Source organism: Branchiostoma floridae, chromosome 2 (assembly GCF_000003815.2).
Source record: "Branchiostoma floridae strain S238N-H82 chromosome 2, Bfl_VNyyK, whole genome shotgun sequence".
In the NCBI taxonomy this organism is placed as follows: domain Eukaryota; kingdom Metazoa; phylum Chordata; class Leptocardii; order Amphioxiformes; family Branchiostomatidae; genus Branchiostoma; species Branchiostoma floridae.
Window position 1 is genome coordinate 33,454,531 of NC_049980.1, and position 25,986 is coordinate 33,480,516.

General features: G+C 40.4%; 2 protein-coding genes across 5 annotated transcripts in view; both read left to right on the plus strand.

The window, feature by feature from the left end:
* The first annotated feature begins 1,193 nt into the window (after nt 1–1,193).
* On the plus strand, nt 1,194–20,447 carry LOC118409203 (protein Ycf2-like). The gene is made up of 4 exons (XM_035810072.1): nt 1,194–1,313; nt 17,371–18,794; nt 19,641–19,778; nt 20,436–20,447. The coding sequence occupies exons 1-4, from the start codon at nt 1,250–1,252 to the stop codon at nt 20,445–20,447; spliced, it is 1,638 nt and encodes a 545-aa protein (XP_035665965.1). The 5' UTR covers nt 1,194–1,249.
* The window catches only part of LOC118409316 (amyloid-beta A4 precursor protein-binding family A member 2-like), a 73,314-nt gene continuing 66,969 nt past the window's right edge, over nt 19,642–25,986 (plus strand). For 3 of the 4 annotated variants that reach the window (XM_035810256.1, XM_035810257.1, XM_035810258.1), the window contains exons 1-2: nt 19,642–19,778; nt 21,293–21,532. In XM_035810256.1, coding sequence (XP_035666149.1) covers nt 21,341–21,532 — 192 coding nt within the window. In that variant the 5' untranslated portion in view covers nt 19,642–19,778; nt 21,293–21,340. Of the gene's footprint in view, nt 19,779–21,292; nt 21,533–21,618; nt 21,657–25,986 lie in introns of those variants that run through there. The other variant, XM_035810260.1, reaches the window with a different exon arrangement.

Below are 25,986 nucleotides of genomic sequence, written 5' to 3' on the forward strand. Positions count from 1 at the left end.
AACAAGACTGGATTCCAGGCTACCTGCATACCATGGCGGTAATCTCAAACGTGTCGCATATGCAACTGAGAAATAGAGAAATGTCGATAGATATCAAAAATGAAAATGAAGACTTAACAAAAGCCCAACTCGCAAAGCCTGCTTAAGGAGGCTACACACTGTGCCAAACCTCTAGTGAAAAGGGCGTAATCTTCAAGCAGATTTAACGGTGCCATAAAATAGCATCAAAGTTGACCAAGGAGTATAGCCGACCAAAGGAAGTCAGACGGCTCCGGTGCCCGATTGACTCCCTTAGCCAGCTATACTCCTTGGCCAGCTTTAATACTATCTTTAATATGGCACCTTAGGGTCTGTTTGGAGATTAAAAGGGCAAGTGTTGGCGAAAACATCCTCTTTTTCCTCGCGCTGGCGCACCATCACCAACTCAAGACGTCTTCACACGACATGTTTTCGTCTTAATTCACAAGGAGGTTCCTAGAAACATCCCGGTGTTTTTCAGAAAAAACGCCCGGATAGGTGTAATCATAGAGGAAATTGTTTATGCAGAGGAAATTGTTCACAGATGGGTTAGGAACCACAGGATGTTAAGTAGACTCCGTGTCGATTTTCGAAAACAGCTGCCATTATTTCAGACTAACTACGCTGTCAATTTTCGGTCGTACTCAACGAAAATAAAAGTTTTGAACTATACTGTAAATCGTACAAAGCAGCCTCACAATGAGGAAATAAACTGTAAATGCAGAAATGTTCGCGGTGGATTAATGTTCGCGGTTTTCGCGGCGGCCGCTTCACCGACTTAAAACCACCGCGAACATTTTTTCATAGCAGTAAGAGACTACAGTTCATGGTGCTACCGCGAATTAAAATCACCGCGAAAAGTCCATTTTCCCGCTACCGCGAAATTAAATCCCCGCGAACTTAAATGCATTTACAGTATGCCAAGTTGCAAACAAAAAAGATCGTAATGTATACTGACGTCATTGAGTCCCTTGTGATTGTGCGCTCGTGGAGTGATCGACTCTTAACGTTTGGTGAGCGACACAACAGGAATCGAACTCACGGCTTCTAGTTCAAGGGGAAGTTCTAGATCCTAGAGATCGCAAACTCGCCGGGTGAGTTATTTTCCCGCTGTATAAAAGGAAAAGGCGCAATGCCAATGCAGCCTCTGCACACCTGTCGCTGACGCTGCCTAGCGGATAGCCTCAGAAGTGCAGCAAGGACGGGCGGTCCAAACCGAGGCTGACAGGTGATGTCATCAACCAAGATGGCTGACAGCGGCGGCGGTCATCGGGGGAATCGGCGGAAAAACGCAGGTTTGTCGGCCTTTCTCTTCGATTTCTGCCTAGATATTCAGTTTACAGCTACAGGGGCGTCTACAGAAGCTACTGAGCGAAGTTTAACGCACAGTTTTATAGCTAGACCGCTGGAATGCGTGGGAGAATGCGGAGACTCTGATTTCAGGTATCCCTGCCTGATCGCTCACCTGAGTCGTCTGCAACCTCCCAAATTTCCATTTTTCTGGTTCCTGCTTTGCCAGGCTGATAATATCGCGAATTTTCACGAATCAATCAGTTTTCATCCAGCAGACATCTAGATAGATCAGGAGATTATGAAAATGAGTTCGCTGCGGTTGTTTTTGAGCCGTCCGTGTCAATATTTATAAGATTTACGATTTAAAACGTCGTCTGTCGTGATATGGGTTGTCTAAATCTACACTTCCTGTCCGGATGGAGGCAGTTTTGATTGTGTGAAACTTGAAATTTCCGGTACGTCGATCGTGTCTTCATTTAGTAGTTATTATTCGTGCATTTGTATCTTTGATTTTAGCATAAACATATTTGTTTTGACTACAGTGTCAACAGAGCTCGAAACACTATCAGTTTTGTGCACTCACAATTTTAGTCTAATTTTTGACTGTGGGGGCACCTACAAGTAGATATTTGTGCATTACTAAACACATCATATGTACAGCATATTGATGATATCTGAGTGTCAGAAAAAATTTAGAATTTTGAGCTAGCCCTGCAATGTCAAGACTTTCCATTTCACAATAGTTAAATCATTATGATCAAGATGGACAGATAGCCATCGAAAAAAAAGGTACGTGTGTTTACCTTTAAAAAGTAGTCACTGATTTATGCAAATTCTATTAACAGTTGAATCATAGTTATCTGTACATAATAAAGCATTAGTGAAGCGCAGAAATGCCCATTACACAGGTATTGATTTTTTGCTGGCTGCTGATATGTAAATGAGTTGTTTGCGATTGTACATAGACTGTAGGGTTGTTTGGAATCGTTCTTTCAAGTGATAAGATGTGGGAAGTGCCCATAGTCTATTAGAAATAGGCAAATAGCATGTTCACCTTTTCCTGCTATTGTCCTAGTGAAAATACCATAAATCTTTAAATGTCACTGGTGGCATCGTCTTTGTAATTCTCACGGAGACCTTTCTACTGCAAATCCACGACACCACAAATATTTGTTTCTAATATATTGCTTCTATACAGCAGAACTGTTTCAACTGCAACCGTAAAACACTGCAAAATCACCCTTTCCCCTTCTACTGTGAAATAAAGTCCCTGCAAAAATAGATGAATTTACAGTATTCAAGGCCATGATTCATATCAGATGTAAATTGCCAAATACCCGCCAGTTAGGATGACGTTACAACGTGTTAGATGTTCTGAATACCACACTCTATCTAGTCATTATTGGGGTTAAGAGTGTCATGCTATCTACTGTAGTATCTTTGGAATATCATTCAATCTATGTTTATGTTATGGTCTGATATATTATATCTTATTGTAGGAAACTCTTGCATTGTTGAGAATCAGTGGAACATGGGATAACTAGTTATTTTCCATGAATGTTACTATCTTAAAGAATAGATTGTGGTACATCAATTCCTCTTTCAAACAACATTCATACTGTACAGATGGGGAATATACAAGTCATACAATAAGGAAATGAAGCTGTCAGTAGAACTTTCACTTACTTCTGGAGAAATTTACTGATTGACTGTTGGAGAAAACTGTCTGTTTGTGGTTTGGACCTTTGTTACTTGTACATGTAGGCTGACCACCAAATAATGTAGCACTCTTTCTCGACTTGCAAGGAATTTACTAATCGACCATTGGGAATTTGGAGAAAACAATGTCTGTAGTTTGAATCTTTGTCTATGTAAGTTAGGGGCGTACCTGGTAGCATTAGGTAAGATTGACAATGAATTTTACATGTCAGTCTCACACTAACATGTCAGCGTGCATCAGTGTGCATGTAGCTGGCCGCTAAATAATGCATGGTGAAGATTCATGGTGCAATCACAGCCAATGTGGGACGTTGATTGGAACAGAAAAGCCCCAAATCCTCCGAGGGCCACCACGGCTCCGGGGCGAGGTCCTCTAGCTGGACATTCAAAGCCACAGAATCGATGGGCAACAAGATCAGTCCTGCGGCCTATCAATCAGATATAGATTCAATCAGATTAAAGAAAATCTCATTATCTTCTAATCATGGGTTAAGGTTTTACGTATGTCACGGTCAAACCGTCCCGATGTAATTAGATATAAATGTAATTCAGCAATGCATGAGTCAGGATTCACGTTTATCGCTTCTACCAAAACGAAATGGACAGAAAGATTCTTGAATATTGTGCCTTGCTGACATGTGCAGAGATTGTGTGATTTACTTTGACTTTGACTTTATTCAGTTTCCAACATGGGCAAGTGGGCACATAGGCAGCAAGGCTGATACATGTAGGTGTGACCACATACATAAATATACAATACAAAATTGAACAAATATTAGTGATTTACTTGATATTATGAAGGGAAGCCATTGTCACCAAAGGTCACTGCAAGTCCATGTATGTATGTCAGGATGGAGACTATATTATAAATCTGGCTGAATTGTCAATGCCGTTAGAGGTCCTGATGGGAGTCTGTAATGTTTATATTTCCTTTATAACTTTCCGGCTACGATTCATGTCATTTTAGATCAGTGGATTGACGTGAAATTCAGGATTTATACATGGAAGACCGCTCTCACACATTACACATCCTGGTCTGATGCACGATCTACACACAGTTTTTTCCGATATCGGCGAGCCTACAACCTCTCGCCAACAGCTTTTTTTCATCGTCTAGATGGAACTACTATATCGCCATTACGATATCGGGAAAATTTCTCCCGAAAGGTCCGGACCATTCGTACGATACCTTACCGATAGCTTAGCAGGGGTCCCCGACAGCTTCGCGCGCGTGTAGATGCTTCCCGACTTCGGGAAGGCTTATTAGCATATAACGTCATTTGGAAAATCGCGCTATATGATTATGACTGCAAGCGCCATGGGTGTCCGGCCCCCTACGTTCTAGATCCCTCTCGACATCTCCACAGATATCGGTAAAAACTGTGTGTAGATTGGGCCTGAATCTCTGTTGACACAGACTATCGGATAGGGATCTCTACAGGTAGAGACAGCAGTGCTGACATCTCTTTGCTGACATATGTATGAGGGATTGATTGCAAACACTATAGCTAGTACTATACACGACAATGTAACACACGAATATTGACACCAGCACTGGAGAATACATTGTTCTAGAAGTTCAAGGTGAATTTTTTCGATGTTAGTATCGCTTGTTATTCAGCAACTTAGTCCCTTTTTTATTGTCAGAGCTCGAAATACTTTCTTCTGCATACCTGCACTGGTGCAGGTAACATTGAAATTACCTGCACCAGACAAATTTTACCTGCACCACTCTGAATATAGGAAGTATGGATCATACTAAAATTGTTGAGGAACCATTGCTATTTTTTTTCCTTTAAACTTACTAGGTGGTAACAGTCAATGCAGCTAACAACAATCCACATACACCTACATCATGTATGTCATGGGACATTCATGTATAAAACCCAGTACATGGACCAGTGCATGTTAGGTGCAGGTAGACACATCAGAAATACCTGCACAGCTCCAATTTCACCTGCACTAACCTGCATATGCAGGTGGTATTTCGAGCCCTGATTGGGTTACAAAGCCATGATGTGAGTACGAAGTCTGCAATGTTAACTTAAATGTTTCTTCAGTGTCAAGCTAATTGTGCATCCAAATAAAGTCAATGTGAAGTTTTCAAATAGATTTTGCTGGAGATAAACAACAGAGAATTCCTCTTCTATTCCAAATGTAAAACTACTGTTATTAGGTTGAGTAGAGTTCTCCATAGCAGGTTATATAACCTGGCCTCTAATTGTAAGTCACAGTGGGTCGGCTTCGCTGCACTCAGACTAAAGTGTTTTTGACTCGCGGAAACCAGAGGCACAATTAAGATGATTTACAGACCACGGGGGTCCCTCGCAGAAGGTAGTTCAATGTGAAGAATAAATAAGTGGTGAGAGGGGAAGGCATGGAATTTATTATGTTGTACATAAGGAAAAATGCAATATGCTCAATGGCATAGACTTCTGATTTGGGTCAATGCTATAGCATTCTTCTTAAGGTTTCCTCCCTGGCTAGATTGGCATTCTGACCTTCCATTGTTTTCTCATCAGTTTATTAAGAAAGAATGGAATCGTGACAAATATTGATACATGGGCATGAAAGAGTTCCAAATCTGATTTTTTTGACCATATGGATGTCATCATGTTTTATTGCCCCTAATTTAATTTTTTTAATGAGAAAATACAGCACTATGGTACATACGACTGCAATGAGGCTATGTTTTTCATGTGCATAATGATGAAAGCTATAAACTCACGTTCGCACATCTTGATATCAACTAATTTATTTTTTAATTATCTGTAGTTATTAGAAAATAATTGTTTTCATCTAATAAAAAATCAGTATTAACAATTTGCTTTTGAAACAATTCTGTGGTACAGTAGTAATACATATTTGTGGTGTCATGAAAATGTCCAATGTCCCCATGGAATTAAATAAATTCAATTCATAGTATGTATATCGTTGTAGAATGTACCAATTTCATAATAGGTAGCAAATATAGATCTATATGCAGATTTTGTTCTTTAATCCAGTTACCTCTACAAAAGGACCACATAGCCTGTGTGAATTCTTCTTTACATACACATACACTGTCTTACTAGTACATGATTTTTCCCATTGACACAAGTGATAAGAATCCTGTCTATAGTGACCACCTGTCCACATAGACCAGATTTTATTGGTTCTCCTGAACGGTCTTCTTGGGCAGGTTTGACTGTGCAATGTATCTGCTGATTTTGATCTTTTGATCTGATTTTGATCCTTTCAGAACATAGATACAATACCTTTATGAGTAGATGCTGATATTAATGTGCTTATACACACACAGTTAAGCCAGAAATATTGCCAGCCCAATTACGCAGGATGGTGTATCACTCCATCTCTATTCCCCAAATTGGATTGTATTTCCTTACCCGTCAGCGTTGTCATCCTCTGCACGATGATTGAAGGAGCTACACTTAATAACAATACCCTGGAGTTTATTGATAGGAGCCACAGTCAATGGAATAGAGACTGATTCTGCCTGCATGATATCTTAGTACAAAGGTGGATCATCAGGGGTCGAAATACTTCTTTCTGCTTACCTGCACTGGTGCAGATAACATTGAAAATTACCTGAACCAGACACATTTTACCTGCACCACTCTTTAAGAGTTTAGAAAGTATGAATCATACTAAAATTGTTCAAGAACCATTGCTATTTTTTTCTTGATACTTCTAATAATATAGGTGGTAACATTCAATGCAGCTAATAACACTCCATATACACCTACATTACATGACATTTATGTATAAAACCCAGTACATGGACCAGTGCAGGTTAGGTGCAGGTAGACACCAGAAATACCTGCACAGCTCCATTTTTACCTGCACTAACTGTGGTATTTCGAGCCCTGATTTCGAGCTTAAGATGATTACAAAGAGATGTATCTTTTCTATTACCTACTGTAGATTCCACTCAATGTAGTCTTCTAGTATCGTAGTAACTAAAATTGTTGCAATATAACGTATATGTGTAGTATTAGACTGTAACTTTTGTTGTCTATACATTGCCATACATTGTCACTGATGCAATTGTTGCACAATAAACCATCTATCATATCTTTTTTATTTCACCTAATGCGATAAAAAGCAGTAACTCTGGCAACTGGAAATCGCAAGATTTCTCCAGTGTCACTGAGGAAAGATACTGAATGGCTGTCTGAAACGTCTGACCGTTTCCAAAATCATATCTAGTTGCTTGAGTAACTTAGAATTACCTGGAAGTCTAACTTTCATAGACATATTCCACTTTAATGATACATAAACATATATATTTGTACATACTTGTAGCTCAATTCATGTTTATTGTAAATGATGATGGGATGTCCCTGTAGCTCAACTGGTAGCAGCCTGGCAGTTGAGCTCCTGAGTCCCATTAGTTAGTAACTGGGAGACCCCGGTTCCATCCTGGATAGGGCACCTCGGTTTGGGCTGCGCTTGTATTTTGGAAGGGGTGTAAAAATGGGGTACCGTGTTTGAGGAGATGCCTCGAGCACGTTAAAGGGAAAGAGCTAGCAACCCTCCCTGTTGAAATGTTCTCTGCTACTGAAATAGCTAGGAAACTTGCTGTACTGTGTGCCACTAGCCAGTACAAAGGTCTGAACAAGCAATTGATATCTTACTTATGCCAAAAAGCAGCTACACAAGCAACTGGATATGATTTTGTAAAATCAAAATTCCAAAATCATATCCAGCTGCTTGAGTAACTGCTTATTACATTGTACCTTCATTGGCGTATCTTACTTATCATACAGACAGATCATACATACATGTTTACATACTAACTTAAATATGATTACAAAAAATATGTATCTTTAATTCCATACGCTGGAAAATGTATGAAGATCAAGTTATGTTTATTATCAGTCATAGCAACACATTTACAAGAGGCAGGAGTAATTTGGGTTATGGATAATTTTGTTGTTATAGATGCATATGGAACTTAAGTATGATTTACGCTGGCTGCCTGTAGGCGGAAACGAATTTTACTACCTGTTTCTGTGGACCAGCAGATTTCAATCATATCATTATATTTGATATATGATATTGAGATCCTGAGATAGCGTTCATATCTTTATGATATTTGTGTGGGTTTATGTATATAAAGATACTATTGTACACTATTTTATAGCAGATTCTTGACATTTAAAGTTTAAACATCAGTTGAATAATGGAATGCTGTGTTACTTGTTAGCTTTAGAATTTCAGAATCAAGCTCTGAAGAGAGGCAAGTAAGTTTTGGAATTATGTTTTGCTGAAATTCTAGTTTATCTTATGTTGTACACTCTTAAGTTTTTTTGTGGACCAACATTATTAGGTTAGGTACACCACTGAACTGGTGTAATGGCTGAGTGTTCGCCTCGCATTCGGTAGGTCGTAAGTTTGATCCCCGACCGAGTCATATAACAACGACTTTAAAAATGGTACATGCTGCTTTCTCTGCTTAGCACTCAGCATTCGGGAAAGAGTATGGTAGTTGAACACACACCACTACCAGTGGACTAGCCCCCTGCTGTAACTATAGTGATTGCACAAAATTGTGTGGCCCAGGGATACTGGGATGTGCACCACCCTATGCACCATTTGGTGCTGGAAGAACTTTAGATAAAACTAGCTAAACCATTCTCGCACATGACAATCCTTTCCACAACTGCTACACACCTGCCAAATATCGTGGAAATCGCCCAGCTGCATTTTGACTTACGCTTCCCGAAGCAAACCACAAAAAAATACAAAGCTCGCTGCTGTACCGTAGGAAAATGCCAGGTAAACCGTTTTCGAACTAGGCATGCCTTTCGACAGCCGCTACACACCTGCAAAAAAGCAAAAAGTTCCATCCACAATTTCTCGACTTTATATGTTGTTGACCTACATACAGACCCAAGTCGGCAAAAACATACTCTATCGCCATTGGCGAAGAAAATGACAATACCAGTACTGCACCTGTACACAAAAAATGAATTTCAAGTGTAGAATGTATAAGGAGTCACACCATGCCAGCTGCCTGTAGGTGGAAATGGATTTTACTACATGTTTCTGTGGAGCCTTGCAGATTTGTATCATACCATATTTCATGTGGAGTATCACGATTGTGAGATAGCTACCATATCTGTATGATATTTGTGTATGGTAATGTACTAAGTGTATGAAGCATATTGTTGGGATTCAAGTATCATATGCACAATCTGACCTTTCTTTTGTTATTTGTTAGCTATAGAATTTTAGATTCAAGCTCTGAAGAGAGGTAGTATACTACTAGTATGCTAGTAAGGTTAGTAATCAGGTTTTGCTGATATTCTACTTTATTCTATGATATGCACCCAAAATCGTATCAGTGCACTTTAAGTTTTCTGCACCAGTGTGCCCATTCCCAAAAATGAGTTTTGAACTCAGAATATGAAGGAAAATCATTATATGTCACTGCCTGTAGGCTGATATAAATTTTACTACAGTACATGTTTTCTGTGGACCTAGCAGATTTGTATCACACCATATTTCATATGGAGTATCGCGATCCTGAGATAGCCGCCATATCTGTATGATACATGGCACAAACCTTCTGTGCATGCAGAAATCGATGGGGAGACTTTAACTAGCTCCTACCGATAGCAGAGACAGATTCCCTCCCTCAGCAAACTGTAACCTCTGGTGTGGATCTACTGAAGAGATATGAGATTGGTATTAGTGTTCTAGTTTCTGATAAATCCACATATATGTTATCTAAATGTGCTCTCATAGGAAATTTGTAAAGGCAGAAGTTAAGATGTTTCTATTTTCATAAGGTAATAAAGGTGATATGAATCTTGTCAAAACATTTGAAATCTGTATCAGTGTTCTACTTTCTAATAAAACCACATATATGTTATCTAAATGTGCTGTTATACTATAGGAAATTTGTAAAGACAGAAGTTAAGATGCTTTCATTTTCATAAGTAATAAACTCCTGATATGTATCTTGCCAGCACAATTGAAATATGTATTAGTGTTCTACTTTCTAATAATAAAACCACAAATATGTAATCTAAATGAACTCTAATAGGAAATTTGTAAAGGCAGAGGTAAAATGCTTTCGTTTTCATAAGTAATAAACTCCTGATATTTATCTTGACATAATATTTGAAATCTGTATCATCATCCTACATTAAGATACAATCCAAATACTTTATCTTAATGTCCCTGTTTATGAAATTTGTAATTCAGGCAGAAGGAAAATGCTTTCGCTTTTTGTAAGGCAGTAAACCTGACACATATGTTGCCAAAAACATTTGATCAACATCCTGCTTTCCAATCAAACCACATATATGTCATCTAAATGTACCTGCGTATGAAATTTGTAATGGCAGAGGTAAAATACTTGGGTTGTTTACGGGGGTGATGAAAAATGTATACACATATTTTATTACGTGGATGTCTAACCTTCATTGACGTAAAAATCTATATATATTTGAGTTTGTAGGTTTAGTGTAGATATTGTTTTACATAGTGTTTAGGTTTATGGTCGGCAAGGTAAACATACAATTATATTATCCGGTCGCATATGAAACCTACGGCTATATTTTTGTGTGGTTCTTGACATTGGTGAATGCATGTTCATTCAATCATGTGCAATTGAACAGTTATTAAGTTGCCATCATTATTTTTTTAATGCCTTTTTATGCTTGATTGCTTTGACAGAATTTTGTAGAATGAGTAGTGTCTTTGAGAGCAAGAAGGACATTTTTGTCCACCTTGAAATGCCTCAATGTCAAGAAAATAAACGAATACAAATCTGTTTTCAACAACTTCCTATTTTACTTGTAGCTTTTGGGCCAAGCCAGAAAGACATCATGTATATCATTATTAGAAGCTAGTCCGCTGTTTTTATTGTAAACCATTACACTTTAAATGATTCACAACTCTGATTGAGATGCCTATAACATGTCTTTATGCCACTGATGACCTAGTTTCAAAATGGTTGTTTTTGAGGACGCTTGATTTTATGACCGGTAAATGTTAGGAGAGATGACAACTTTTGAATCATCACATTAACTCGGCAATTGGAATACTGTAAAATCTTTAACCTTTAGCGTTTTTTTTACAGCTGGGATGGAAAAGGAGGTTTTTGCATTGTTTCAGAAATAATGTAATTTGTGTAATAATTTGTACCATGCTTGTGTAAAATATGTGTATAGCCTTATTAGGACTTTAACTTATGTAAACTGTATCTCTGTTATATGTTTTGTCTGAACCCTACCCTTTACCTCATGACCTTAATAAAAAGCAGCCTGTGGCTCGATTTGAGCTTTCATGAATAAACAAAGGTTCAAACAAACAAACAAATAATTCTGTATACAAGGCAAGCTTATTCGTGGTGTCATGGATTTGCGGTGGAGAGGTCACACAAAAAAATGCAGAAATAGATTAAATCTGCTGCAAAGGTTTCAGGATTTATGGTATCCCATTTATACCGAATGGAGATGTAGGTAAATATGTATTCAGTGCTATTAAATCAAACAACCTTCTTGAACATTTGCTTTGTCTTCAATGTAATTGGGCATACAAATATAAATTGATAAGATACAAGGCATGTTCTGTATCTGGTGTCTAAACTCTACTGTAAATAATAGCGTTTGTATACATTCCTACCTGGCAGATTGTGAATGTCTAGTTCGCAAAGTATTGATCCTTTGTATGTGATGGCTTTGCTAATTATATCATTATAAATACATCACTATTGAGGTTTGACCTAGATGTGAAATGCCATCATCTGTAATGACCATTGTTATGTACATAGCGAAGAAATCACAACCATATGGGTCTGACCAGGCTTTTAACCAGGCAAACGTTCAGAGTTCATCTGGACGTGCTTTTCTTAAAATAGCAAGAAATTGAATGCACTGGATGCCCTTACACAGGGGAAAAGATCCTCTAACAAGCATGAAATTCTGATTGACTAAGGATGCCTCTAGGTCATTTGTGGTCACAGTAAACAGCTCTCTGACAGTAATTTTGCACCATTTTAACTTAAAATTGTAGAAAATCCACTACAATAGTCGCACCTAAATCATTTACCACGAAATTTGGACCCCCTATAATACAATCCTAGCCAAAAGCCTGGGTCTGACAGTGTAGCCAGGGCACCATTTTGAAACGTGCTAAGTTCTTGGTTCTAGCCAGAATGGACGTGCACACAGAATGATCATGTGAAACAAGGAAGAATTAGCAAAAGGCAAGCTGAATCTTAGCAACGTAATGTATTTTTTTTGTAAACACTAAAACAGGAAGAAATTTTCAACTATTTGCAGTACTGTGAACATAAGCTGAACGGAATGGTTTATGTATAGGTTGAAGCCACAGAAAGACGTCTACATTTACCATGTCATTTAGAATGAATCATAGTATGATGAAGGGGTTATTGCCAAAGTAGCAAAAGGCAAGCTGAATCTTAGCAAGTATTTTTTTTTGTAAACAGAAAGAAACTCTCAACTATTTGCAGTAGTGCGAATGTAAGTTGTACAGAATGGTTTCTGTGTAGGATGAAGCCACAGAAAGATGTCTGCATTTACCTCATCATCAAGAATGAATCATACAATGATGAAGGGGTTATTGCCATCGTAGGAAACATGCATTATAGCTGGGATTCTGTGCCCATGAATATTAAAAGATGATTTTACATTTCTGTTCAAGCATACCTTCCAAGTAGTTTGAGCAAATACCAGTGAAGTATCCATTCCACAACGCATCATTACCAGTTATAGCCTTACAGATGTATGCATATTTCTTTACTAGTACTGGTTTGTTCAATGCAGGGCCATTTGACCACTTCTAGGCAATGAACTAAGTTGATAGATGGTGATGATTGTTGTGCTAGGAGATAGCGGTGAACACTGGTTTTCAAAAATGAAGGCTTGAAAGAGGGAAACAGTTATCATTGAGAGAGTTCCATACTGAGCTAGTTTGGCAGTCAGGAGCAAATGTATTCCTTTAGAAGGACTGTTACTTGAGCAGCATAATAATGTGAGCTAAAGGAAAAGCTAGTATTAGTTGAAAGGCTCTCAACAGAGGGACAAGGAGGATGAAATCATTAGAGCAATCATTCTAATATACAGGAAATCTTGAAATATTCACAGTGGTTCTATTTTCATAGATCTTGCTGTGTCTCATCTATGAATTCATGTCACCACAAATACATGTATGCTGTAATCTGTAAATTGGTACTGTAAACCCATCTAATATTGCAGTTGGTGATTTGATGGTTGTGGGAAACATAGTAGTTCAATGCATTTTATTTTACTGGAAGGAACAAGGTTATAGTCCTATAGTCGGCCTAAGCACAGTGATGAACTAATTGCGATGATGAAATTTTAGCGGTTGAATCATCATCATCATCATCCGGGCGTGCTGGTTGTACGGATGGACATGACTCTCTTCCTCCATCCTTTCCTATCCTCCATAGCCTTAGGCAGATCTTCAGCCGAGCAGCCAGAATCATCACAAATTGAATAGTGACTGCTAAAGGTGCTAAAATTAAGTTACAAGTGAACAAGTCGTGAATTACAGTATACAGCTTCAATCAGTAAATATAGTAAGATTCTGATTTTCCTCCCTGCCCCCTATTTCCAATTTGCTGAATTTTTAAAAAGAAATGTCTGAGAAATGAAAAATAATAAAGTAATATGGCCTAACACCGGGACGTCTCAGTCAGCCACAGTAAGCACTGCATTCCCTGTCCAGAGTGCTGAAACCTTGGTGGTAATGCATACAGCCTTCCGCTGACCTGACGGTGATCATTCATGCATCGTGTGTGCATTCGTCCATTGAACACTCGGCACTACATGCTTTCAGCATCCGTAATGCTTAGGATTGGATGGCCTTTCAGTGCACTGGCTGTAGTAAGAGGGCTCGAAATTTGCTTTTTTTAAAAAGATATTTCCAAAATTTAGAATATTTCAGCAAAACACAATTTTGATGAGCTTTGAAAATTCAAACAAGATTGTAGTATAACAAATGTTGTATTTTGTTTTCTAACCTTACGTGTTAAGATTATGTGTACAGTAGTAGAATAATACTACACAAAAATATTGTAGGTGCACCGGTGCTTCTACGGTCCATAATATGATGATAAGATGCACAGCTCTAGATTTCGGTGTACCCGGTATTTCCGCATCTCCATCTATGCAGTCAGTATGATATCCCTTCATCATCACAGACCAGCTTCGCGGACATGTAGCACAGTAGCAGCTGGTTATATTACACTGAATCTCCTGTCACACCTTTAAAGCTATTTAGTAAGGACGTAACTCTACTGCACCTTTATCCGTAGGGTAACCTATATCCATTGTTTTTAAAAACAAGGCATTTAGGGATATCAAGTCAATGGAAGGTGCAAATTGCAATATTTTCAAAATGCTTCAGTGTGAAGCCATCGTCCTTCCGTCGACTTGATATACTGGAATAAACTTGATATCCTTGTTAAAACAACAGATATCAACTAGCATTGACAACATGAGGCAATGAGTTCCATTTGAAGATAATTCTAGGGAAAACAAATCTTTAAATTTTCAGCCCTGTATATGCTTTCAGGCCTGAGGAATAGGCTAACCTCTATGCGGTAATGGCAACAGAAATGGTCACATAAAATCTTGTATTTTCTCCAGAATGTGCTCCTGTGGTCAACTTTTACCAACATTGTTCGGTTTATATCAAATGTTTCATTGGGTAAAAGTAGTACAAGAAGTCTGGAAATAGCAGTCGAGAAATATGTGGAAATTTGCAAATTATCATATTTAACTCACTGTGATGTACAGCATGTGAAATGTTTTTAACTTGTTCATAAAGTCTGTTAAATATGATAATTTGCAAATTTCCAGATGCATAGTGTGATCTTTTGGTCATATTTTACTGACATTCTACAGTCTGCAGTCCACTAGTTTCAGATTTATAAGTCTCAGACACAATTTCCTTCATTTTGAGGGCCAAATTTAAAGAAATAAAGCCAATTTTCTCAAATTTGTTACAAAATATTAGAAAAGCCCAATATGCTGGTTGGAACACAGCTTTGGGGCCCAAATCACAGCATACTATGGGATCCAGTACTGGGCCCCTGTGCTCAAATGTGCTGTTGAGAATCCTGCACTGGACGGCGAGCATGTCCAAGTTATAGATTCCATGGCCGGTTCTGAAGATCGACGTTCTGATCGACATTCTACTTAATGCACCCCAATTGTTTTTCTCTGTGCACCAAGAAAGGAATTTCGATCCCTGAAGTTGAAGTTTGAGATTCCTTGTGCTCGCCAAACGGTTGATCTCCCGCGCTGCCTCGCATGCTTCCCTCTCCCCTGTGACCTCATTACTGGCGCTCGGCGGCACATATGCACGCCGACGAACACTCATGAATTTTCCTTGCTCCTGACGGCTCTACCACCTGGGCTGCCCCGAGAGACATGCTACTGTAAACTCGCTTACTTTTGTGGTGGTTTTATTCTGGGGGAGGGGAGAAAGGGTGGATTTTGCAGTGTTTAAGATTTGCGGTGGAAACCATGCTGTATATTAGTCATACAAGGAATGCAGTCAAAGTGTCATGAATTCGAGGCATTACCAGGAAACTGCAAAAGTTTTATTCTTTACAGTTTTTGTGTAGGTTAAATTTCTAGGGGGGAGGGAAAAGGAGGTTTTTCAGTGTTTTAGATTTGCGATAGAAACAATTCTGTTGTTCATAAAGGTACACACATTCACAGTGGTATGAATTATAGGTAGAGGCATCACCAGAAAAACTGCAAAAGTTTCAGGATTTACAGTATTCCTGCAGGTCAGATTTCTGTAATCGTTTCGTGGAAAAGCAGCTCGCTCAAGCTTACAAGGTCGTCGGAATGACATTCTCCGGGGCGTACATTTGCATGTCGTCAGGGAAGAGCTCTTAAGCCAGGAAGACAAGACTTGCATCGCTTGAACCATCCTAGTTCTCAATATCTGAATCTTCATCTTGCGAGTTTATGTTCTGAAGTGATTGGTCATCAGTATTGATCCTGAAGAAGCTGACAGTGGTTGTTGAAGATTCGATCCCTGTGTACTTTTGCGTTGGAGGAAAGTTTAGCTTTGAAGTGATATAAATCAATGTAATTTTCAAAATGGCTGCAGCAAGAAATCATGCAATACAACTTCAGAATAATTTCTGACAAAATTTGTAACAAAATCTGCCATGATTTGTAACGAAATCAAGAACAACCTGCACAGTCTGCATTATTTTGTACATGTGAATTTGGTGACAAATTCTCCCCAGAATCTTTTAGTATAGTGGAGGGGCTGGCAAAACTAACCTGAACCAATGCGCTGCGCTTTCATGAAAATGGGTTCATTTTGCAATGACAGAGGGTGTCAAATACTACAAGTATGATATACTACTGTGATTCCTTTGATGTGAAGTGGCAAAACGACTATTGTTTTGATCATTGCTCATTCACAAGTTATTGCAGACAATGCCGACTGGAAAAGTGATGCCACTTGGCACAAAAATCTGTGAATTTTCATCAATTCTAGCAAAACTAACCAAGAAAATAGGGAAGAAACACACTAAATTTCAAAAGTAGTATAGTGGAGCTGGGCTAGGACTAGGAGTATAGTGAGGGCCTCCGTTATTCCATCCTCTGGGGAGGACTCGGTGACAAGTTTGGCAGCACTAAATACTGTTTGGATATCGCTGTAGCTTATCTACAGTTGAGCTCCTGGTTCCAATTAGCCGGTAACTGGGAAATCCAGGTACAGATCCTGGGTAGGGCATCTCGGTCGGAGCTGTAGCATCTTTCAGAAGAGACAAAAATGGGGGTCCCATGTGCAAGGAGCAGGACTCTAGCCAGCTCGAAATTTTTTTCCGTCAGCCAATTCCCATTGTTGCAAAAACACTATTCCAGGAGCTAGAAAGACTGAATTGAGACCTTGAAAAACGGGTTTTGATGAGATAATCGTATGCAAAAGGGCACCGACACACTTTGTCAACAATAATAACAATAGCAAAACAAACAGTGTGTGGCTTTTTCGGCCGTGGACGGCGTCCCCAATCCGCCTGTAGCTTCCACCAAGGATTTTTGTCCGTCAAGGTTGACGGATTGGTTTTAACATTTTTCTGTCGCACGCAGCAAATTTCTGTCAATTGACGGAAAAACGGACGCTGGCTGTATCTCAAAAATGTGATAGGGAAGGGCTAGCAACCCCTCCCTGTAAAAATATTTCCGGCAAGGAAACTTGCTGCCCTATGTTCCACTAGAAACTACAAGGTAAACAACAACAACAACGTAAATAGTACATGTAATAACAAAACCAACTAAATCTGTTGAATTTTGCTGTTCACAGGAAAGCGAGGAGGAAAGCAGACCACGGATATGACGAAGGGCGCCGGCGGAGGCGGTCGCGCCGGGCGCCGCGGAAAAGGGCGGCAGAGAGGCGGGAAAGGAAACCAGCAAAACCAGGACGACGACGGACAGTTGACCAATGAGCAGCCAGTGTTTAACGGTGCTAACGGTATGTCGACTGAAGAGACCACACACTCAGAGCCGGAGGAGGTTGTGATGGAGAGGGAGGGGGCTTCCAGTCAAGAGCCTACAGAAGAATCAGCTGTTAGTAATGGCGTAGATGAGAACGATTCCGCAGAGGCAGACTTGGACAGAGGCTCGGCCGCTGAGGCAAAGTCTTCAGCTGAAAGTAAGACTGCATCCCAGTCACCAAGACATCGTGTAAGAGGCGAGATCGACCCTGAACTGGAGTCCGACCATTCTGTTTACGAGGACGCCAAAGAGCCAGACCAGGACAATACGGAGAACATGGAGGACAACACCAGTGAGGATGGGGAAGTGGTGGAGTCCGAGGGAGCTGGTACAGAGCAGGAGGAGGATGGCAGCCAGGAGCAGGCTGAAGAGGATGTGCATCAAGACGAGGAGGCGGAAGGTGACAGGTCAGAACCCGACGAACAAGAGGTCGAAGGGCAAGGGTCGGGAGCTGAAGGTGAGGGGTTAGAAGAGGAAGAGGTTGAAGGTCAAGGTTCAGAGCCGGAAGATGCTCAACAAGTTGAGGACACTGATCTTGCCGATGGGCCAGGAGATGGAGAAGAGGAAGTGGATGCTGGGCAGGATGTGCCTGAAGATGAGGATGCGGAGGAAAATGAAGAACCAGAGGACAGTACACAAACTGTGGGCAGTGAAGAAAATGCTGAAGAGATGGAAGAAGAAGAAGAAGAGCAAGAGGAGGAGGAGGAAGATGAGGAAATGGAAGAGGAGGAAGATGAAGAAGAAGATGAAGAAGAAGAGGAGGAGGTTGAAGAGAATGGAGAGGAAGAAGATGATGAAAATGGAGCTGATGAAGGAGAAGAGGAAGAAGTGTCTCCGGAGGAAAATGTAGACGAAGAAACCACGGCAGAAACTGATGCGCATCAAGAGCAACCAGAGGTTGAATCTGACCCTGCTGAGAATGGAAACATGACAGTACAGCAAGATGGTACAGGCGATGTTCTCACTGCGGCCTGCAGCAAGCTAGTCAGCGAAGCCGGTACAGGCACGCCCGCAGATGCAGACTCCAGACATGGCTGTGACCGGGCCTTCATCAACGTGGAGCTACTCAAGTCGGAGAGCAGGAGAAAGCCTCCCGCGGCCACCAGAGTCCGGGGCCCGAGGGATGAGTATGAGGAGGATGCGGCGGAGGAGGACCAGCTTCCCCAGGAGGATGCTAAGGACCTGCAGGACGATGAGGAGGAGCTGGACCGGGAGGTGGAGAGTTACACTCAGGTGAGATGGTCCATTGATGTTCATAGTTATCTTGTACATCTAGAACAATTTGTTTTTTTCTTTTCCTTGATTTTCAGGCTTTTAGCTGGGATTTTATCATAGGGTGTCCAAATTTCTTGCCGTTCAGAGAGTGCTGCAGGTGCGAGAATTGTAGGGGGTCTGAGGACATCCTCACTCAGAAAATTTTGAAATTTATAACTCTCTGAAACACCATTTCCCACATCTTGATTTGCAAATTTGGGGGACTGAAGCAAATTTACTGTCAGACAGGCCACATGTGACCTATAGCATCCCTGGTCAATCAGAATTTCATGCTTGTCAGAGGATGTGCTCCCCAGTGTAAGGGCGTACAATTTCAGTTATTTTTTTAACAGGCCGTACAATGTACGCCTGTACGGCTGCCTGGCTAAAAGCCTGTTGATGTTACTTGCTTATGTACCTTTGTTATCATCAGCAGTAAGTTGTTTGATTATATGTATCTCAACTAAACTGTGTGATCTCAGTGTGGGGGAAGACCCACAAAACCTTTTCGATTCCTGATCTGGATGTCATAGGTTCCTGATCTGTTTGTACTGTGCAATTTATTTCTTTTTATGTGCAAATAAACAATAAGCAAACAAGAAACAAACAACTAATATGTTTAAATTTGGTTAATGTTGCGGAATTGTCATTTAAGTTGTTATAGTATATATTTCTAGTTCTTAAGTAAGTAATGGTATTGCATTTTTACTTGTATTGTAAAGGGCTCCAGGACGATTAGCACACACATGTGGTTTCAGTATTGGAGTTTCTTAATAAACATATACATAAACATAAACATAAACACAAACATGCCCCCAACCACAGGAGGACCTTCACGACCACCTGGGACAGAGACTGCCAGGTGTGCTGGAGGACAGATCACCTGTGAAGACTCAGGTGCAGCGGGAAGCCATCAGTCTGGCCCTGAAGGACATACAAAACGCCATCGCTCAGAGCAAGAAGGTGAACATTACCTTAGATATGTGCTGTTTGTTTGTGTGTTTGTGTGAGTGTGTGTGTCCTGTGTGTGTGCATAATGGTAAAGGTTACATATTAGTCTAATTACATGTAACAACAAACTGAATCAAGATTATGGCATTACATACACAAGGCTGGTTTACCAATCTAATTTACGCTAAGGGAATCTTCCAGTCTTCGAAATATAATTGAACACAAAGTCAAAAATTTGACAGTTTATCGATTGTGGGAGGGAAGGGCTGCCCATAAGGAGTGGGGTACATACGGCATAAGGTATTGTCAGATGGCAAGAAGGCTATGTTGTCCGTGCTGTAAAATGTGTGTTTGTTTGTGTGTGTGTGTTTGTTTGTGTGTGTGAGTGTGTGTGTTTGTTTGTGTGTGTGTGAGTGTGTGTGTGTGTGCATGTTTCTATGTATGAGGCTGTGTGCATGTGTGTTTGTGTGTGTGTGTGTGGGGGGGGGGTGAGTGTGTGTGTGTGTGTGGACGGGTTTGAGACTGAGAGAGACTGTGAGTGTATGTGTCAACTAGGGTTTTGAAAAGGTTATCTTTTGAGCCTTGATGTGGAGGCAATTTTGTTGTTCCTGAACAATGCCTACACTTTGTAGTACAGACTGAGTTTCATCATGTGACTGCAAACCTCAGGTACTTCAGTAGGGGGAGCTCATGATATAGATAAAGCTACGCAACCTTTTTTCAGCATGCTTAACCTCTTTAGTTACAATGAGTTTGCTGTGGAGTATTCTGAAGTTCAGTAAGGTTTTACCATTCATAGATCTCTTTAAAAGGATCAAATTATACCAGTTTAATTCATAGGCTCTTAACAGCAAAATTTTGAGGCAAAATAACCATTAAAAAACAGGTATCCTACATGTATGTTAGACCCCAATGCTACCACATTACTTATTTATGCCCTTGTAATTATTGGATTCAGTGATGTGGAATATAATATAAACAAAGGTCATGTAATGTACAGGCATTGTGATCAGTCCCTACTTAATGCTTTGGCTCATTATGCATGTGAACCTGTAGAGTAGAGCTGAATAACAGAACACCTTGTATGCACATCAGTCTCAACTGTAACTAAAGGTATTTCACAGAATCATTATGAACAATGTATTTAGTACATGCATGTGCAAGAACATGGTCATGGTTCTGATATTTTGTGTTGGCCTCTAGATCTTATCTCTCACATTCACTTCAAGTAGTTGATTTTGTTGCTTTTTCTGTTAACAAATTGTGTATGTTTTGTTGCTTATGTTTAGTTTTATTGTATATGAATTGTTACGGACTCCAGGAAGAATAGTGGTACAATACTGTATATCACTAATTCAGTTCAGTTCAGTTCAGTTCATCCTCATATTCATAAGAGGTGCCACTAATAATATCAGACCATGCATCTAATCAATCAGACCAATCACTAATGGAGAGCCAAATAAAACAAACAAACAAAAATTCTGCGAGACCATCAGATTCTGATCACGTTTGTGTCCCGACCTCAGGTGACCTCGCCCTACTCCCCGGAGCCCCCATCGGAGCCCGTGTGGGTGATGCGGGAACCCACGCCGACCCCCGAGGACGACAAGACACCGGACACGGACGAGGAGATTGAGCGAGCGTTCCGAGAGGCTCAGATCCAGCGAGAGCGCCAGGCGCGGGAGAGACTGGAGCGGGGCGTGGAAGAGCCGGTACCGCCCAGAAGACCCAACCGGTCCGATCTCAATGCACCTGTGGAACCCAAGGTGAGACACTTCAGTTCCGTTTTCTTTGGGGTGGGGGTTGATTTGTGGGGGGTGGGGGGCAGAGAAACCGGTGCCGCCCAGGAGACCGAACCGGTCCGATCTCAACGCACCTGTGGAACCCAAGGTGAGACATAACGTTATCACTTTTATGTTAAATTTTGAAACCATATATCCGTACACAAAATAAAGTGCTTACCAACAAGCTTTCGATCAGTCCTCTGATCCTTAATTCAGTTGAAATGACCCAAAGCCTAAGTCACACATCCGGACCGTAAGTGTGACATCAGCAAAGGGTCAAAGGTGCTTGGCAGTTGATATCGGCCCCCGTCTCGGTTGAGGGAAGATCAGTTTTGTTTTTTAGGGGGGTTCACATCATCTTTATTGATGACCTTTATTGATCAGAATGATAAAAAATTATGGGGGCTGCAAGGTAAAAAGTAATGAGTCCATTGGTCTTTCTGATACCTACTGTATTTTAAACAAAAGATACTGCAAAAATCATATCATTTTTCTTACTCTTAGATGTCAAGAATGCAATGTATATTAGATTACAACTTATAAGTACTGTAAATGCATTTAAGTTTGCAATTGCAGGGATTTAATTTCGCGGTAGCGGGAAAAAGAACTTTTCGCGGTGGATTTAATTTCGCGGTAACATGTTTGCGGTGGTTTTAAGTTTGCGGTGAAGTGGTCACTGCGAAAACCGCGAATATTAATCCACCGCGAACATATCTGCATTTACAGTACCTTTTATGTACCTAAACTACACAAATATCTACATTTTAGTTGTACCAGGGCATCCACAGTCAAAATTTTTGGGTGCACAGAAGTGCATATGCAGCATGTATGTCAAGCCCTGAGTAGCGAAGTTATATGTTTTCATTCAGGAAAAGTTGGTCTATTTTCTGTAGAATTTATAAATCCATCCTGTTTGCGGCAGCCCATATGCTGGCTGGTGCACTGCAGTAACAGATGCTGTCCGATGAAAACAGCCCCTTGGTGTGATTTGTAGGAACCCTGACGAATGTGTACAAAATGTATGTCAAGCCCTGAGTAGCGAAGCAGTATGTTTCCATTCAGGAAAAGTTGGTCCCTTTTATATGTTTTTATTTTTTCTATGAGTTCATAAATCCAGCCAGTTTGCGGCAGCCCATATGCTAGCTGGTGCACTGCAGTAACAAATACTGTCCGATGAAAACAGCCCCTTGGTGTGATTTGTAGAGACCCTGACGAATGTGGCCGTGTGTGGAGAAAGGAAGAATCATTACGCCACATAAAACGTATTGGCAGGGCCACTCCGGGGGACAGGAACAGTGTACTGATATATGCTGCGCTTCAACGTTACAATTACTTACCTGGACCGATTGATCTGTATTGATCCCAGCACTGTTAGGCCCGATTTATGGTCAGGTCACATACGTGGTACAAACGTCGCAAACTGCGGACATTCTTGGGATAACGGCGCTTTTGTCCTGCAAAATTGTTTATTGCAACTAAAAAAGCTGATACCAGTGTTTGCCCAATGTGAATTTCGATAGCTGAAGTCCACAAGTTGACTCACCACGACACGGTTAAAAAAGTTAAGAAGTTAAAAACTGACGAATTACTAAATCCGTCAACTCTGACCTTCACCTCTTGTCAGTCTCTGGTAAACATGACTGGAATGTGGAAAATACATTCAACTGTTTTGCTGCATACAACTAAAAAGACTGATTCCAATTTATGTCCAATGTAGATTTACGGCCGGGTCACATGCGCCGTACGATCGTCGCAAACTGCGGACATTCTTGAGGTAACAGTGCATCCAAAATTCAACAGTGTTGTGCTACTAAAAAGGTAGTGAAACTAATTTTTGTCCAGTGTGGATTTCTGAGTGTGGACTGGTGAGGTGAGGTGAGGATTTCTGAAGTTGTAGTCCACAAGGTGACTCACTTCAACACAGTAAAAATTGAGCAAGATGAGTACGAAAAACTGCTGAATGACTAAATCTGTCAACTCTGACCTTCCCTTCCTGTCACTCTCTGTTGAAGTTGACTAGCATGTGGAAAATACATTTGCTCACTTTGGTAATTTTTCATCGTGTTGACCGTCTCCAAAGAAGAAGAAAACCGTGTTTTTAAAAAAAATCAGGCAAAAATTAATGAGCGCGCGGAGATGTCATCCATACAATTTACTTGCTGTGACCATTATAGTAGCTTTTAAATAATGCAGCCAACAAGATAGGAAACGATCCACCATGTAAAGCAAGTTCAACAGGACCCTGTCGTGTGTCGCACCAGTGTAACCTACATTTCATGCCTGCGTGGGATTCATCGATCAACCCTCCCTTACTCCACTTGAGATGGCCAACCTCCTCCATGTTCCATACTTTCTTGTCCTGCTATATTTATTTATCTATGCATCTTACGGGTCGCGTCCCTTCAGTTGGTCAGATGCTATGTTGGGATGTCCCTGTAGCCCAACTGGTAGCAGCCTCACAGTTGAGCTCCTGGTTCCAATGAATTGGTAACGCTTGTTCACCTTTATCCGCAGGGTAACCTATAGTCGTTGTGTTAACCCACATGGTAATAAGGGATATCAAGTCGACAGAAGGTGGTTTCAAGTTGTAATATGTTCAAACTATTGTAGTTTGAGACTATTGTTCGTCGACTTGATACTCCTGAGTACTTGTTTTTCAAAAACAATGGATATAGGTTACCCTGTGGATAAAGGTGAACTTGCGGTAACTGAGAGACTGCCGTCCAATTCCTGGGAAGAGGATATATATCCTGGTTAGAACTGTAATGCTAGTTCACCTTTATCCATTGGGTAACCTATATCCGTTGCTTTTAAAAACCGGGTATTGGGGGATATCTCGTTGATGGACTTAAGTTTCAAATTGCAATATTGTCAGGATATTGCAGTTTAAAACTATCACCTGCCGACTTGATGTGCCTAAATACACTGTTTTAAAAAGCAACAGATATAGGTTACCCAACGGATAAAGGTGAACTAGCGTTACCCATGTTTTGGAAGGGGTGTAAAATGTGTCATGTGTTCAAGAAGGTGTCCCGAGCACATTAAAACAGCCTCGTTACTCCCAAAAAAGCAAATTTCTGTCCTGGGACGGAAGGCACAGGTCCTGGAGACAGCCCTCCAAAATGGTTTTGTGAATGTACCACACAAATTCTGACTGCTGCATGCTGCCTGGTCATTGCTTGTCTTATCCTTGTCTTTTGAATGTTTCTCACTTTCCGAATCTTTCATTTCACTATCAGCGTTTGAGTCCAATATATGCGTTGTGACTGTACATAATTTATTGCTTATCGCCCAAAACGGGGCAGCTTTCATTGTTAATTGGTTTAACGCGTCAAAGCGAGGGGAGGACACATGCATCAGGCGCTGGGCATCGACCATTGCCGTGTCTCTTGTAATGGAAGTTAATCGCTTTAAGTACGGAGTGAGACCGGGCGAAGAGATGTTAGCTGCTGATCATCATGTAAACCTTGTTACGTTTGGAAGGTGATACCGTTCTCGCGCCTCGGAGAAAACAGATGCCAACTCTGGTTAAAGGTCATGTAAGGCCATGCCAAATTATTTCCTTGGTATATTTTGTATGTCTCTCCTTAAGCAAGGGACTTCTGGGTTTACATTTTTGTGTAAATTGCATCCAAATTGCATCCAATTTTTGAGGTGAAATCTAGTAATCAAATCTTTAATGGAAGTTATTATATCATATCATAAACTGTATATATTTTCACTTTCTATGCAGTTTGGCAAAAGTGCTGTCCCTCAGCCTTCCAACCTTTAAAGGCCTATCATAGACTGTTATAGACTATAGATCACAACAATTTACTTCTTTGGTTTCTGGACATTTTGAGGTAAAAGGTAAAAATCTAGTCATCAAATCTTCAATGGAAGTTGTCTCATGTTACAAACTGTATATATTTGGACTTTCTATACAGTTTGGCAATAGAGCTGTCCCTCAGCCTTCCAACCTTTATAGGCCTGTTATAGACTATAAATCACACCAATTTATTTCCTTGGTTTCCGGATATTTTGAGGTAAAAATCTAGTAATCAAATCTTTAATGGAAGTTATTATATCATATTAGAAATGGTATATATTTGGACTTTCTATCCAGTTTGGCAAAAGAGCTGTCCCTCAGCCTTCCAGCCTTTATAGGCCTGTTATAGACAGTTATAAGCTATAAATCACAACAAATTATTTCCTTGGCTGTCTGACATTTTGAGGTGGAAACATGGCAGATAGACATCATAAAAGCAGAGGCCAGGGAGGAAAACTTGAGTACATTACATGTACATGTACTATATTATATTCACTCTACAAAACTGAGTGCACCAAGGCACAAACCTGGTCCTCAGGCCTTGTTTTCATTATGTTTTTCAAGTTAAACATATTTTCTAACAAGCAGCAAACCAAAAAATCAAATCCGTGTGACCTAAAATTGCCCT